The sequence below is a fragment of the Gobio gobio genome (assembly GCF_949357685.1).
Source record: "Gobio gobio genome assembly, chromosome: 15".
Taxonomy (NCBI): Eukaryota; Metazoa; Chordata; class Actinopteri; order Cypriniformes; family Gobionidae; genus Gobio; species Gobio gobio.
In genome coordinates this window covers 39,679,980-39,696,556 of record NC_137108.1, presented here as the reverse complement: position 1 = coordinate 39,696,556, position 16,577 = coordinate 39,679,980, and the positions used below count along the sequence as shown (strand labels likewise).

General features: G+C 39.8%; 1 protein-coding gene across 1 annotated transcript in view; it reads right to left on the bottom strand.

The window, feature by feature from the left end:
* hivep3b (HIVEP zinc finger 3b) overlaps positions 1-16,577 on the bottom strand; it is a 92,412-nt gene that overhangs the window by 2,293 nt on the left and 73,542 nt on the right. The window contains exons 2-6 of the mRNA XM_079836101.1: positions 9,459-14,066; positions 8,912-9,063; positions 3,495-3,670; positions 3,295-3,396; positions 1,134-1,747 (exon numbers count right to left, since the gene is read on the bottom strand). Coding sequence (XP_079692227.1) covers positions 1,134-1,747; positions 3,295-3,396; positions 3,495-3,670; positions 8,912-9,063; positions 9,459-13,631 — 5,217 coding nt within the window. The 5' untranslated portion in view covers positions 13,632-14,066. The remainder of the gene's footprint in view (positions 1-1,133; positions 1,748-3,294; positions 3,397-3,494; positions 3,671-8,911; positions 9,064-9,458; positions 14,067-16,577) is intronic.

Sequence of the window (16,577 nt, the reverse complement as noted above, 5' to 3'; positions counted from 1 at the left end):
GCCAATTACCTGTCTGGCATGCATAATACAGCATTTTTAGTCGTTTCTGTGGATCCATGTGAATTTTTCACCTCTACAGAGAAAAAAAAACCCATTGCCGTGTAAATGAGGCCTTCACAGGGGATAGTCTAGTTGATATGGTCTTTGCTGACACTTCAGGGCTGCGTTGTGGTCATTTCTAGGCGCAAGTCCTTCATCTGATCTGGATACGGCCCGGATCCGGCTGGCTATGGTAAACCTCAGAGTAAACAGAGCTCTTAATGCATTATAGTCCTTCACACAATAGATGTGTGAAATAGACTAGAGTTCGCTCAAGTACTGGGGAGCTAAACCATTTAATGCTTTGTAAGTAATTAGCAAGATTTTAAAATGTATGCAATGTTTAATAATGAGCCAATGCAGTGTTGACAGAACCGGGCTAATATGGTCATATTTCTTGGTTCTAGTAAGAACTCGAGCTGCTGCGTTTAGGACCAGCTGGAGTTTGTTTATTAGGCGTGCAGGGCAACCACCTAGTAGAGGAATAATCTAGCCTCGAGTCGAACGCATGAACTAACTTTTTCACATTTGCCATTGAGAGCATATGTTGTAATTTAGATATATATTTTAAGATGGAAGAATGCTGACGCTAAAACGTGACTTTCAAATGAAAGATTGGTAACAAAGAGCACCCCCAGGTTCCTAACTGATGATGAAGGCTTGACAGAGCAGCCATCAAGACTTATTCTAGACTTATTAGTATTATAGGTTATTACATGCAGAGTTTTTTGTCCAATAATTAGAATCTCTGTTTTTTCAGAATAAAATAGTAGGAAATTATTAGTCATCCAATTTTTTATCTCAGCTATGCATTCCAACACAAGGTAGGTTTTAGTAACGTTATTTTACAACACGATAAAGCATTGCTCTTTCGTTTCCAAACTGCTGCGATACGTACAACCAGCATAATAAAATATTGCCACATTCACGGTCATCCGTTCCTGAGAAAATTATGCTTTTAGTGCACTCACCGGACATTTCACTTTGAAAGGAAATTTAAGACTATTTTGCAGAAATAATCACCACAGGCACGTTTTTTTTTCAATGAGCCTGGATTGAAAAAAGCATGGTCTTTAAATTGTCGTGTTACCCACCTTTAGACCCTCAGTAGCTGGTGAGCCAGGCTCCCAATGGAGCCCTGCAGGTGAGCTGTGCGGTCGATGCTGGGGCTTTAGGGGCGTAAGAGAGCAGAGAGCTCTGGCACTCCTGTACCGCCCAGAGGATACAGGCCGCAGAGGTGAGAGGGGCCTGAGAGGGGAGAGGGCTCTGATGGGTGACGGGCCCCTCTCTGGAGAGGGAGAGAGATGGCGGCTGGGTGAGGACAGTTCAAGCCTGGGAGACAGGCATCTAAGAGGAGAGTCCTCACTGCTAGGGGAGAAGGTCCTCGGGGAAACCTCCCAGCCCTTGCGAGAGAACAACGCCCTCTTGCTGCCTGGAGATGCGGCTCGCTTGTCAGGCCAAGGCCTGTGGGGTGAGGAGTATTCCTCTTTTGCTTTAGGGTCAGAGTGCTCGGTCTGTGAGCCTTGGCCACTTTCAGAGAGGTCACCTGTGGATTGACGAGTATCAGTGGAACAGGCTGAAGATGGTTCATCGTGGGAAGAGAACTCCTCCTCCTCATCCTCATCATCTTCTGCTTCAGAATCTTCAACATCAGAGAACCGGTGCCCCTCCTGGTCTTCTGACTCACACACTCGCTCCTCACTGCCCCCTGTTGGACAGAAATTGAATTGTTAATTTAGCAAAGAAGTCAACACACAAAAAAATGGATGCAAACTTAAAAAAATGAAATAAAATAAAAATATCTAAAGGGGAGACCGGGGGTAGTTGTCACACGTTTTAATCCAGTGAATATTTTTTCAGCGTAGATTCATTTTTTACATACATTTTTGTATAGGCACGCACCTCACCAAAGTAATAAAAGTTTGCCATTTGTGAAATTATGTTTTTTAAAAATGAAAAATACAATAAAAAGTAATATTGTGAAAAGTATTACAGTTTGAAATAACGGTTTTCTATTTTAATATATTTTCAAATGTAATGTATTTCTATAAAGGCAAAGCAGAATTTTCAGCATCATTACTCCAGTTTTCAGTGTAACATGATCCTTCAGAAATTATTCAAATCTAGTGCTCAAGAAACATATCTTATTATAAACATTGAAAATACTTGTGCTGCTTAATATTTTTTGTGAAAACCATGACCAAAAAAGGTATCATTAAATACTTAAAAAAACTTACTGACCTCAAACTTTTGAATGGTAAAATAAAACATTTAAAAAACATTCCCCAAAATGTATAAAACGTTCGCTTGTGCTGAGAACACAATTCAACCTATTGGTTAAAATACATCATTATATAGTTGACATTTGTCGTAATGTGTAGTAAATGTGGTTTTATTGGTGTTCCCTTGTTCATCAAACAATGGCAAAAAAATAAATACAAAATTTTGTACTTTTGACTCCAATCCCTTGTGACAACTAGCCCCGGTCTCATCTCATAAACAGCACATCACTACATATTATCCCCAAGGAAAGCTATATATAACAACACTGAAACGCAGAAAATAAAATCTGTTTTTGAGTTGTGTATCATTCATCAGCTACATTCAAAATCTAGTGAATGGAGTGTGGCTGGATGAAATGTCCTTGGAGCTCTTAGATGCAGTAAGAACGAAAAATGTCAAGAGAGAGAGAGAGAGAGAGAGAGAGAGAGAGAGAGAGAGAGAGAGAGAGAGAGAGAAAGAGAGACAGACAGACAGGGAGAAAGGCAATTTTTACTTCTGGCTTTATATAAACACGGTAAACTGAAGGTCAGTCTTGCTTCTCTTTATAGCAAACTATTTTCATTGGCCTTTTTCAACTTTCAAGTCTGAAAGCACACATCACTTGAGCAAGGTTGACATCACTTTTGCACCAATGAAGCAAAGATAAAAACATCATTCCACAATATTTAGATCTGGTAGAGCATATTCTAGAATAAGTCTGTCACCCAAAGGGAAAGCAATCTAAGGGTTTGAAATGTATCCTGCACTATTACACAATCCATTTACATGTTTAATGTGTGAAGCATCATATGCATGTAGTTCGCAATCACATGCATGTGCTGTAACACAATAACAATTTCTCACTTATGTAAGGTAAAGAATCTTTACTGAAAAACGTGGAAGATGGTTTAAATGATCAAACTGCAGTTACATATGGTCATTCACACACCCACTGTCCATCAAACCACAACAGCTCTTTTTTGGCAACCCTACCTGCTTCATCAGTCTCCAGCTCATCCACCGATGACTCGGACACACCCATCTCCAGGCATTTCTTACCGTGGGCCTTGGACTTCATGTGTTTGGTAAGGTTCCCTTTGAGGAAAAGGTATTCTCAATGACACAAACAACACCCTTTTGTGATTTAAAGACGGGTACGGGAAAGTAAGAGTTTGAAAGAGACAGGTGCCTACCTTTGGTTTTAAAGGCAAAGTTGCAGTGCTTACAGACATAGGGACGGACATCTGTATGAGTGCGAATGTGCTTTTTTAGCATGCTGGGCTTCTTGCAGCGAATCCCACATTCCCCACACACGTATTTCCCTCTTCCTCTACCCCGAACATACACATAGTCCTCATTTGACTTATACCTGTTCAGGTGAAAAAGACAGACAGACAGAGAGGTTAATAAAAATAATAGATAAAAGATTTACAAGGTTAACACATTCATGAAGACGAATAATATAAAGATAGAGTCTTCACTTCGGCAGGATCCTCAAACGAATTTCCAAAACAATGAATCCCTCATTATAAGAGGTATGGACTGCCAGTATATATTTTCAGCAATTGTTAGTCCACTGATGGTCTCAAATAATCCACACTTTGGTTTTTTTGCAGGCAAGACGATTCCAAATGAGGTCGGAGAGCTAAAACTGGCCATATATAAAAATCCATAAACTCCATATTAAGCGTTTATTGTAGGTCTCTTAAGGGGCAACTTTTTGAGCAATGTTGCTGGGCAAGGTCCGTCAATGGGCAACCAGGTGAGACACAGGGCTCACAACCGATCTATAGTATTCAGATAAGAAACTATACCAAGAAACTTCAAAAAGTTGCCCGTGTATCACCTTTAGTTTACACAAAAAACAATGAGATACATGAGATTTCAGTTGTATTTATTTGAAACAAAGGACATTCTTATCTATTCGAAAACAATCAGGAATTAAAAAAGGAAAGAGCAAAAGCAAATTGGGCTAGAACCAGAAACAAAGAAAGAGCTGGTTGAGAGAGAAAAATAAATGCTACATTGAGGCTAAATATGCTAGCTAACAAACAAAAAGTAATTTGGGTTGCAGCTTAATAATGAAATATAATTTAATCTTGTTACAGTGTTTGTCTAGTTGCTAGGTAGCTTTTTATGTTGTATTGGAATATTCTTCTTAGAGAAGATATTAACCTAATCTAAGATACTAAGATAACTTAAATCCTTATCTCATATCTATATATTTGTTTAATTGATATAAGCAGCCATGCCATAAGCTGTAAACTGTAAAGCTAGTCAGTCAGTATTGCAAAATGTATTAAAAATATAAATAAAAACATTTATTTGTAACCTTTAATTTTTTTATTTATTATAAATGTATAAAAATATAGTATTAAAAAATAAAACAATGTATATACTTTTTTCTTTTTTATTGTATGTAAAATATTATAAATAAAAATCAGTATATACATTCTAACATTGCAGTCAGAGAGAATATATTAAAGTATAATTGCATTATTGACTGCTAGAGTATGAATCCTCATCTGCTATATATGACAGCTAAGCCTGATAGCAGGATGGGATGTGTTTGAGTAGACAGCATATGCATTTTGAAAAATGTCTGTAGGCTTTCATGAAAAATGTAAAAATGGATGGGGTGGAGGGAAAATGACTTGCTAAACGTCGGTTTCAAGGTAAAAAAAATAAATTAAAACAAAGAGTACACTCCATTTTGTAGGACCCAGCCTTTATTCAGGATACTGCAAATGCAATCCCAGTTACAACATTAAAGTCTTTTAACATACAAACGCACCTATCGTCTATTTTTAGAAAGGTGTCTTGTGACTACAGAAAAACTGGTGCCTATGATTGTCCTTCAGTAGCTTTGTGTTCTACTAATGAAGAAGAAAGCAAACAACAATACTGTTATGAGAGGTGCAAAGACAAAAGGGTGCTGATGGATGCGAGAAGTTTTGGAGACAAAATGGAGTGTGCGTGCGTGAGACAGAGTGCAGAGTCTGATGTGATTAGGGAGTGCGTGGGTGTGCAAGGCGGAAGAACCGTATGAGCAAAATAAAGGCAGCGAGAGAGACAAAGGAAGCAGGGATAAAAATGCAGGCTGTGGTGAGTTGTTGCCGCAGTTTAAGCACTCAACCACATTGAGAGCCCCGCATAAGCAGATGAATGCAAGAGACCCAGCTAATGAATCCAAAGCTTTTGATGTTTACAGGTCAGCTCTCCTGTTTATTATCCATTCATCCATCCATCAATCAGCTGTCTTTTCATTTTTTTTATACTAAAAATGATATTCAAATCATGTACTAGGGCTGCACAATTGTGACAAAAATTATTGTTGATTATTTCCCTCGATAATGAACTCATGACTACTAATGTTTATTAACAGGCGGTCCATAGTTTACAGACTAGTTTACTGACGGTCCATGAACTCTCACAAAACTTGTAAAAAAACTTTGCAAAAGTATTGCAAAATTTCTCTCATTAACACTTTGTCTGATATCTTTTGAATCTGAAATAAATACAAATGACCTTCAATGCTTTTCAATTAATTTGTTTTGTGTCAAGGGGTGTTTCTAATGTAAACAACAATTAGTGTTCCTAAAAGACTCCAAATGATTATCTCACGGTGGGTTTGTGTAGAGTAGAAATTTCAGTAGTTATTCTTGTCATTCAAGGTGAAAATGTTGTTTTACTCTTTAACTGTGATATGCAGATAAAGTCAGTACAACATTAATGAGCAGCTGACTTCTAAAATAAAGCACTCTTTCTCTCTACACTCCATCCAAATTCATACCTTTGAGCAAGGTGTGAATTCTGCAGAACACTGAGCAAGGCAGGATAAAGGAAATCCCTAATGGTTCGTAGTCTCACCCGTACTACCACCCGTACTGTCTTTGTCTCTCGCACAGCAAATGACAAACAGAAAAGCTCAAGCTGAGAGGCAACTGTGCTATAATTGGCACTTCCAAAAATGCAATTTCATGGCGGGGAAGATCATGAATAAACTTCGCTATTCGTACTCGGTAACACTTAACTTGAAGGGGTGTGCATAAGACTGACATGACACCTTCATAATCATGTCATGAATATGAAAGAATTTTTATGCATGTTCATGACAAGTGTCATTAGCTCAATTATGCCATTTTTAATGCAAAGACATTATTTGAGATGTCTTAGTTATGACAACTTGACATAAACAAATACATCATGTTAGTGTCTTTGTCATGACAACTTGACATTACCAAGACAACATGACCTGTCTTAAACATGACATAGCAGATTAATTATCAAACTTAAGTATTAAAATATAAAATATTAACCAAATTAAGTGTTAATCCTCTGTCAAATTATTTTATATAAGTGTCATGAATATTTTCCTTGACCTAAACTACAGTGGTACAAGTTGAATTTGTCATTAAAATGTCATAAAGTGTCAATACTCTGTCAAATTATTTTATAACAGTGAAAACTCACCTCAAAATGATAGAGTGGCACCACTGGTTAGGTGTACGCCATTATGATGGTGTCTTAGCCAGACTTATCCATGATGTAAAAAAGCATTTCAAGAAAATATAAATGTGTGGAATGCTGTAATTAACTGTTTAGGAAACTTTTTTTTAAAAAACATTATGAACTGAAAAATATTCAAGACTCTGTCATAAAATAATTTGACAGAGTATTAACACTTAAAGGGGGGGTGAAATGCTGTTTCATGCATACTGATCTTTTTGCACTGTTAAAGACTTGGATTCCCATGCTAAACATGGACACAGTTTCAAAAGCTAAGGTGGACGTTTGATGGGAGTATTTCTTTGCCAAAATTAGTACTTCCTGTTAGTCATAAGTTTCGGAAAGTTTTTTTCGATCATGGGTCCGCTTGACGTCAACAGGGCGGAATTTCCTTGTATGGGCCGTACGGACAATTCTACCGGAAGAGCGCGCGCGCGAGAGAGAGAGAGCGCGTGAAAGCAATAGGCTACGCCCATCAAAGCGCTGGCTCGTAGCCAAATAACCCCGCGTTAAGGCAAAAGTGGATGGAATTTGCTTTTCCGGATTTTCAAATCGCCTAATACTGAAGGATGGAGCGGTCCCAACGATAAAGGTCCCAACGTTGGAACCGCAGGCAGTGAGTAAGACTGCTTCAAATGTCTGTTTTTGCCTATGCCCATCAAGTAGCCCAAACATGACCACATATTGATCAATGGAGCATGCGATGTATAGTGTGTACATTTGTTTAGCTGGCCACTATATGTGTATGTTTGTGTATTGTAAAAGCACTCCAAACAACAATACACAAAGAATGGGGAAATATGTTGAACTAAATAAGCGCGCTTCTTCATTCAAATGCGCTACTATTCCATGTCTTTCAAAGTAAACACACAAAACCAGCCCGCTTACTACAAATCATGTCTACACAAACCACGCGTAAACACACACACACACACACACACACACAATATAATTAAAGTATAAATGTGTAAATAACACAAGCCGCTAAGCATATTATATAGTTAGTGTAACTTATACCACATAGAGATGTCCTGCTCTAGTCGTTCTAGTTGCTGCTGCTCCTGTTCAACTTCAGCCTCTGGGTCTGATTCCGGATCATAGCTGTATGGCTGTATCTGATTAAAAGCCATTTTTTATGTTGAATAAAGTTTTTTCCCGCTTTTAGGGATGACGCAGCTTTCAAACGCACTCAACACAGTAACAGCGGCGCGCGCTCGACATTCTTTAGCTCCGCCCACACGATACGCCCCCCAGCCGCACAGCTTTTTTCGGAAAGACTCGGAACAGCGCATCTTCCTTTTATAATTATAATAAAAATAAAGACTTTTCGGAGATATGCAGGATGCAATGCTGCTCTATAGGTACTCAAGATTGACATGAGACTGACTGAAACTGAGTGTCCCCCCCCCCCCCCCCCCTTTAATGACATTTTAATGACAAATTCAACTTGTACCACTGAAAAAGATGTTATGTTGTCTTGGTAATGTCAAGTTGTCATAACAAAGACATCTCAAATAATGTCATCTTTGCATTAAAAATGACATAATTGAGCGAATGACACTTAATGACAGTTGTCATAAACATGCATACAAACTCCTTCATATTCATGACATGTCGTGTCATGTCATGATTATGAAGGTGTCATGTCAGTCTTATGCACAACCCTTCAAGTAAAGTGTCACCTAGTACTCTTTAACATATCGTTGCTGTAGGGTGGGGAAAACTTGCATCTCCATATTTCGTAATTAATTTTTGTATTAATCATTGCTATGTGTCACCCTTTAAGTCTGTCTGTATTTTGCAAATATTTAAACAATGAAAAGTATTAAAAAGAGGTATTAAAACTGTCGGTAAAACCTCATAACTCCCCACCTCTATCGTGAATGAAGGACCGCACTAGCTCAACTATTTTCAAACACAAGTATTCCAATAACAAGCTATTTCTTCCAGTGAGCATGAGTGTAGCATGACAAAATGCTGTTCATGTAATATGGTACTGTTAATAGCTCATAGTGTAGCTAACTTTTTTTATCTCAACTATCTTAACTACTGTATCTCTACTGAACTACAGTTTCAAAATAACTCATAACAATTTACTCACCCGCCCTCAAAAATGCAAATACGATTACGCGCTGCCTCACTTTGTGTCGAGGTAGCGGGCACGTCATCAGTACTCTTCTTATCCTTTTCCCCTCTTTCATTTGGTGGTTCCTCTTTTACTTTGACGGGCGTGTTGGGTGGAGAGGCACATACCTACACTCCAGACAGACAGGCTAATTTACCAACACTGTAGTACATCTACTCACCACTTACAAAACACATGCTAGATATCAAAATGCAGGCACTTAAAGGTGCAGTGTGTGATTTTTAGCAAAATGGCGATTTCACTGTAAGGGGACCCGTGGTGTATGTAGATAAAAATGGAAATGTAAGGTCTTTATACTCCACTGAAAACATAGTTATGTATATTATACTGCATTTCTATCAATAGATCATGAATACTACACACTGAACCTTTAATAAACTTTCAACATAATTTTTGTGTAAAAGCGTTTTTTGTGTAAAAAAGTTTTTTGTGTAAAAAAATTATTAAAAAACTCAGTTTTACGATTATATATGTTGAAATGAAAAATTACAATGATGTTTACCTCTGACACACTGGTCGTTTTGCTGTCAGTAGGAACCAGCTTGTCAGTTGTTGGTGTTGGAGCTGTAGCCATAGTGTATGTCTCAGCACTATGTTTCTGTTTGGAGCGCAGCAGAGACATTAATATTTTGGTGGACAAGCCAGGTATATTGGGGTTATGCATGCTAACACTCCATGAGGAATAGACAGAAGTTGAATCTCTATGTGTAGAGGGGGTGGGCTTTGTGTAATTCAGATAGCACCAGCTGACGGATGTGGTTGTATGCAAACTGGGGTATGAGGGATCCACAGATCTTTCAGGAATTGTTACCCTTGGAGCATACTGGTGTCCTGCCTCTTTCCTTCCCTCCTCCTTTATGTTTTCAGTTTTGTGTAGGGTTAAGTCCTGCTTGCTTAACTTTTCAGTTTCTATTACTTTTGTTGTATATTTGTCCCTTCCTGCGGTCTCTACGGTTAGCCTCTGCTTATTTTTTCCCTGACTCACCTCCTGAGATTTCTCGTCACATTTGTTATCATCATCTTCCTTGTCATCCTCTTCTTTCTCCTCCTCCTCCTCTTTCACCCGTTTTTGGTGCCGCTGTGCCTCTAAACTGAGTTCTAGACTACCTGCTGGTGACAGCATTCGCTTACTTCCTCCAGCACCGAGCTGCCCACAGTTGTCATCAGATGAAGTTCCTGCTCCATGCTCGAGTGGCAAAGGAATATAGTTCTTGGGGATAGGTGAGGGCAGCCTAAGGTAAGATCTCTGAAGCTTGTCTTCCTCCAGCTTACCCATGATGACCATAGCTGTGCAACAGATTGGATGTTGCGTTGTGGCTAAAATTTGTGAGATCGTTGTATACATGGCACTAGCATAGGTGGGAATGTGAGTCTGCAAGCGCACAGGCACTACAAGAGACACCACTGGCACAAGCTGTTGAAGGCATGGAGCTATCACGGGATGGGAATTGTGGCGGACAACTAGCTGCTGCTGTGAATGACTGGGACTATGCAAGGAAGAAGGTGATGACCTAGACTCCCTGAAAAGAGGCCCTGAGGGGACCTGAATAGTCAGACCACCTGGCATGGGAAAGCAAACATCCTGAGCAACATCACTTGATTGTAGAGGAAATAAATTGGTGAGAGGCTGAAGGGGTAGTCCCAGGCGTTCTACATACTCTATGGATCTTGGATATAGCAGAGGTGGCTCACTCTGAAGGAAAGCTTGCTGAAACATCTGGGTGGAAACAACCGCAGAAATTGCTGTAGTGACTGGGAGGAATCTAGTAAGCTGACTTGGGGGACAAAAATCAGGGGTTGCTTGTTGTAGGGGGAAAACGGCTGGTGGGAGGGCAAGAGGGGATTGGAAAAGCTGCAAAGTCTTCCCTATATGCTCCGAGCTAAGCCTAGAGGTCCTGCCTCCCATTCTATGCTCTGTGATTGTGAAAGGAGGATGAATTGGGTAGGACTGGCAAACCGCTGAGACACCAGGTTTATTAGATGGCTCCTCCTGGTCAGGCTCACCAAGAGTTCCGTGCTTCACCAAGAGACATTTCCTCCTCTCCTTCCAAGTAGCAGAAGCACGCTCTAGAGAGAGGGAGCCATAGTCAAATGACTTGCTTCTTGTTTCTTCTACATGTGCAGGGTGTGAAAGACTTGCAGATGCTTGTTCAGATGTTGAACGGCGCATCTCTCTGTGAGAATGATGGTGCTGATGGAGACTTAATGGAACGGTCAGCATGTGAGACCCTTGGGAACTCCAGGTATTACTTTGCATTTCGCAGTCTGGCCTTCCTGGTTCCTCAAAGGATGCAGATCGACTGGAGGCATGGGAAACATTGCTCTCTTGGCTTGGGCTATGTGGCAAGGATACTGACTCAAAGCTAGATTCTCCTGATGATTGGGTTGCCTCAACCAAACGGAGGCGCTTCTTCTTTGGCGGTAGCTTCTCTGCAGGGAGCTGAGACAGACTTTGGCTACGCTGAGGCCACTGGAATTCCTCCACCTTCTCTGATTCTTTTAAGATGTACGACGTGTTCACTGGATGAGAGACTGTCTCGGTATCTGGCTCCTCTGTAACCAGAATTTCTGGCACTTGAATGTTGGGTTGGCGGATTAACCGGGACGTGAAGGTTGGTTTTGGTTCCTGTGATGGCTCATGTTCTGGCTCTGCTTCCTGATTTGCCATTGAGATGTTTTCCTGTTTTTCGAAGGATCTGGTATGCTGGATAACAGATATTTCTTTCCAGTGACCCCTCCGGTCAAGCTCACTCTGTGAAAGACAACAAGGTGTGCTTTGATTATCAATACTGCCTAGCATCAATGGAGACTGGGTACTGAACGACACAGCTGTTGGTCCTGGACTGGGAGGGTCTTCCTCAAGACTTTCCTCTTTTTTTTTCCTCTTGCGAACAGCCATGGCCATGGCTTTGAACTTGTAGCTCATAATCTGTGGCTGATTATCAATAAAAGAACTGCCTTCCTCACACGGGCTATGTGGAGATTTACTCATACATGTTAATCTGTGTTCTGCATAAGAGTCCTGCTTCTTCAAGCGAGCACCACACATTTCACACTCATAAAGGTGGAATTCCATGTCTTGCTTTTTTCCTGATTCTGTTTCTTTCAAACTAGAAGGATTTGAATCTTCTATAATGAGATCCACTCCAACTGCCACCTCAATAGCAGGTTGGCGTCGTAACATTCGTTGATGTGGCCCAATCCTCATTTCAGCCGCTATGGCCTGCTGATCATCAAAAGAATGACTGAGATGAAAGCTGTGTGAAGGTGTATCTGAAGCATTACCAGAAGATGGCACTGATTGACTCCTATAGAGAAGAGCACTCGAGCTCTGACCAGCCAAAGTTTCTGTGTATGAGCCAGGTAATTCACCTGCATAACTACCAGGAATTAGTTGAACAGAGCCTAGGGCATCCGCTTTTGGTTCAAAAACACAAGGTTCTTTGGGTGAAGAGAACTTGACTGACTCAATGCTACTTCTTCTAGAGAGCGAGGAACGTCTTGGTTTGACACTATCAATTTCACTTGTATCCACCACAGCTTCATTTATAGTGATTAGCTTGGTTATATGCTCAATGACTTGTGTTTTAGGAACAGTGAAAGGGATTGATTTTTCCTGTTGACCTGAAGGTGACGATAATTGCAGTTGGTGATGTGGAATTCTTTGTTGCTGTCCTAGTCGTCCATACTTTCCAAGAATTATCTCAGCATATGTTTTAGCACTGGCGTTTGGCGGGCTCACTTGGGAGAGCTCAGCACTTCCAGAACTGGAAAAATAGCCAGACTCTGTGCTCCCCTTACTGCCAGGACCCAGTGAAGATCGGGTTTCATCTGAAGATGTTCTGGGAGCTCGCTTCCTCTCGCTTAGCCTCATTGCTAACCTTTGCTTGACCGCCTGTGAATCCTCAGTTTGGGGACTCTCCTCTATGAATGACAATTCCACTTTGCAACTTTTTTTCAGCGTTGGCCTACCCTGTGATGTAGATGGTTGGTGTTGCCCTGTCTCATCCTCAGAACCTGTACTCTCCCCTTCCGTACCCTCTTCTTGATCATCTCCCAATGCTCCACCTTCTGGCCCAATAAAACTGGTCTCTTCACGACTCGAGGCCATGCCTGCTTTTATTCGATGTGCATGGGATTTTCTGTGTTTATACAGGTTGCTTTTGGTCTTGAAGGAGAAACCACATGGGACACATGGATAGGGTCTCTCTCCTGTGTGGGATCGGATGTGTTTTTGGAGGACGCTAGGCTTTGCACAAGGACGGCCGCAGTATGTGCACACATATTTCCCTAGTTTTTGGGGTTTGCGTTCTCGTCTACATGGGGTGCCTTCCTGTACTTCGACACTAGGCAGAGATTGAGTTTGATGAACATTATGAATTTGGGGAGATGGTTCTCCCAGGGCAGAACAGCTGCCTCTTGAAGGACCAGGTACTTCTGAAAGCTGCCAAGATAACCCACTCGTCTGTGACTGTTGCTGCTGCTTCTGCCTTTGGAGCATTTCAAAGCGTTTTGGCTGCCTGTGTTGAAGGCGGCCATGTGATCCATGGACAGATTGCGAGGTAGCTTGTTGCTGTAAATGAGGCAGCTGTGCTGCTAACAAAGACTCTGACAATGGCTGCTGTTGCCCACCAGACCGCTCCCCATCGGTCGACTGCTTTTCCTCTGCCTCCATAGGATGTGGGGAGGAGGCCTCAAGGATGCTATGGGAATGCTACTTTGAGCACCAATCTGATAAACATCATTGCATCAAAACTCTTCCAATAGGAAAGTCTTTACACTCGCTTTAGGGGGCTAATTGTATTATGTCATAATTAATGTAAGATACTAGATAGTGTCTTAACTGATAAAGGCATAATTAAACAGTGTCAGTATGCAGTCGCCATATATGTGAGTGCTGGTTGTGTGCTAAATGTCTCCTCTCCTGTTCACAAACAGCCGTGGTGAAATTCATCATTATGAGTCTTTTGGGCTGATGCCTGGCAATGGGGCTTGAAAAAGAAAGTCTCAAGATGCTTTTGAGGCACTTTCTCTGCTGACATGTGAATAATTATTCAAGAGCTATTTGTCTCCCATCTTCAGCTTGTCACATGTTAGAACTTCACTGGCCCTGCAGAGACACAGAAACAAAAAAATATGGTTAGTTATTTTAATAAACAGTGTTGGGTAAGCTATACAAAAAATGCTAATCTACCTACTACTGCTTAGCTATTTTCTAAAGGATTCCTTTAAAAAAAATCAACTAAAGAGAGAGAATTCATATGCAAATCATATATCCCTATTCCTGATTCTAAACTTCTAAGGAAAGAATACTAGACTTACTTTTTTACAATATTCAAATGGACAATGAAACATGGAACTTAATTGACGATAAAAGCGTTGGAAGTAAAAATATACATTTTATAGTAATACTACTACTAATACTAATAATAATAATAATACTTGTAATAATAATAACAACAGTACCACACAATCAGTAATCAACACAAAATGCAAACAACACAACTGAAAAATGTGAAGTCTGGACAAAGTAATGCCTTAACTGTAAAGAGATCCAAGCTGATGTAGAGCAAGTGGTTTCAAAATGATCTCATAAGCATAAAGGAAATTGATTAATTTCGTTGATCTGTAGTATTTCTTTTTTAAACTTCCAAGCTGTTCCTTATAGACACAATATGAGACTGGATATCTAACTTTAGCGGTTGTGACAAGTTGTCATCCTTTCAGCAAAAAGAAAAACAGGAATGAATAAAAAAAAAACATAGCTTTGAAGCTGATTTTGTCTATGTATACAAATCAAACAAGAGACATCAGGAGTGCTAGGGACCATATCTTTAGTGCTTAAAACTGGTCCTTACTTGAGTGTGGACAAAACACTTGCGCCTTTAATCTATTAACATGATGTCTTTAAATACACTCATAAATAAGAGCATTGATGTTTACCCGCCAGAGGGAGTTCAATGTGCAAATGAGAACACGTTTTAGGCTATATTTTGAGATAGATGACAAATCCATAAACAGTTTGTATATTATCTTTGAACATTTTGTGATTTCTTAGCACAAAGAAAAGATTTGTCAGAAAATATGGTCATTATTTTTGTGAATAATTCAGCGTTTGAGTTTCTGATGGCAAATACATTTTTTCTTAATTAGTATTTGAGTCTAGTTCTTTTTCAGATAAAATATCTTAAAGTTTATCCCATTATTTAAAAATTTAGTGAGATTTATGCTTGAAAAAAGAACTGTTTACCAATGAGGTTTAAAAAAAACCCTTCAATATATATTGGAAACACTTCATTTTGATGGTCCCTTTTGAACATTCTGTTGACTATACAAGTAACTGCAAGTACGTCAACTTATTCTAACCCAAACAGTCTACTATTACTCTACACTCTAATTAGAGTTAGTAGACATGGGGGTGCAACGTTAGTTATAGTCAACAGAATGTGTTAAAGGTAGGGTTGGGAACCGAGAACCGGTTCTTATTCAGAACCGAAACTGATTTTTGAAAAATACCAGAACCGCGCGAAATTCCTAAGTTTCGGTTCCGAAAACGGTTCTGGTGCAATGTGTGTGCGAAGCGCTGCTGGAAGCGTATCCTTTCATAGCGAGTGACAGCCAGTGTTGCCAAGTCCGTGGTTTTCCCGCTTCCCGTTTTCCACTGTTGCCGCGGGCTGTGTTTTATGTCCGCGGGTTGAAGCGATTGTGCAATTATGCGGGTTTTGTTGTGAAAACCTGGCAACCCTGGCTCCCCTCATCATGAATATTAATTACGTGTCCTGCCGCTTCCAGGAGTGCAACGCAGTTCAGCACTGAAAGCCCTCGCGCTACACATTTACGGTTTTGCGTCAGATATTTTCTCGTTGACCACCAGCATGGCGAAGAGAAAGTCACAAGTATGGATTCATTTCCAAAGAATGAATGATAATGAAGCAAAATGTGAAAAGTTAATAACATGCAAAGGAGGCTGCACTAGCAATTTGACAAAACATTTGCTACAGCACAGAGTGCCTCAGGGCTTATACCAGATTTATAGTGTAAGGCCTATATATATATATATATATATATAAAATGTATAATGTATGTATGTCAACCGTTGAGTCACCATGGTTTAGGTAAGCGTTTAGGCACAATTACCTTTGTAATGCTGAATTGCAATTTATTATTTACAAGTTCACTGAATAACTGAATTACTATTAAATTAATATACAACTAATTAATAAATATAACTAATAAATATAATTTATAACTTGGTTTTATTCAGAGACAGAGAGATAAAATGTAATAAGACAATTTCAGAGGTGTTCATTTGAAAAACAATGTGTTGCAAGAATGGCTTAATTAATACTGTAATATATGTACAGTACAGGACTTTTTTGACATTGCCAACCTGTAAATTAATTTTAGAGCAAGTAATAAACACAAAATGGATTGTTTGAGTTGCGTATTGTGCCTTTTTCCTTTACCACTATTTGTGTAATAATTTTAATGGAACCGGAATCGGAACCGGAATCGTTAGGCGGAACCGAAACCGGAACCGGAACCGGAAAATTTCTCACGATTCCCAACCCTAGTTAAAGGGACCATCAAAATACAGTGAAACTTATATATTTATATTAGT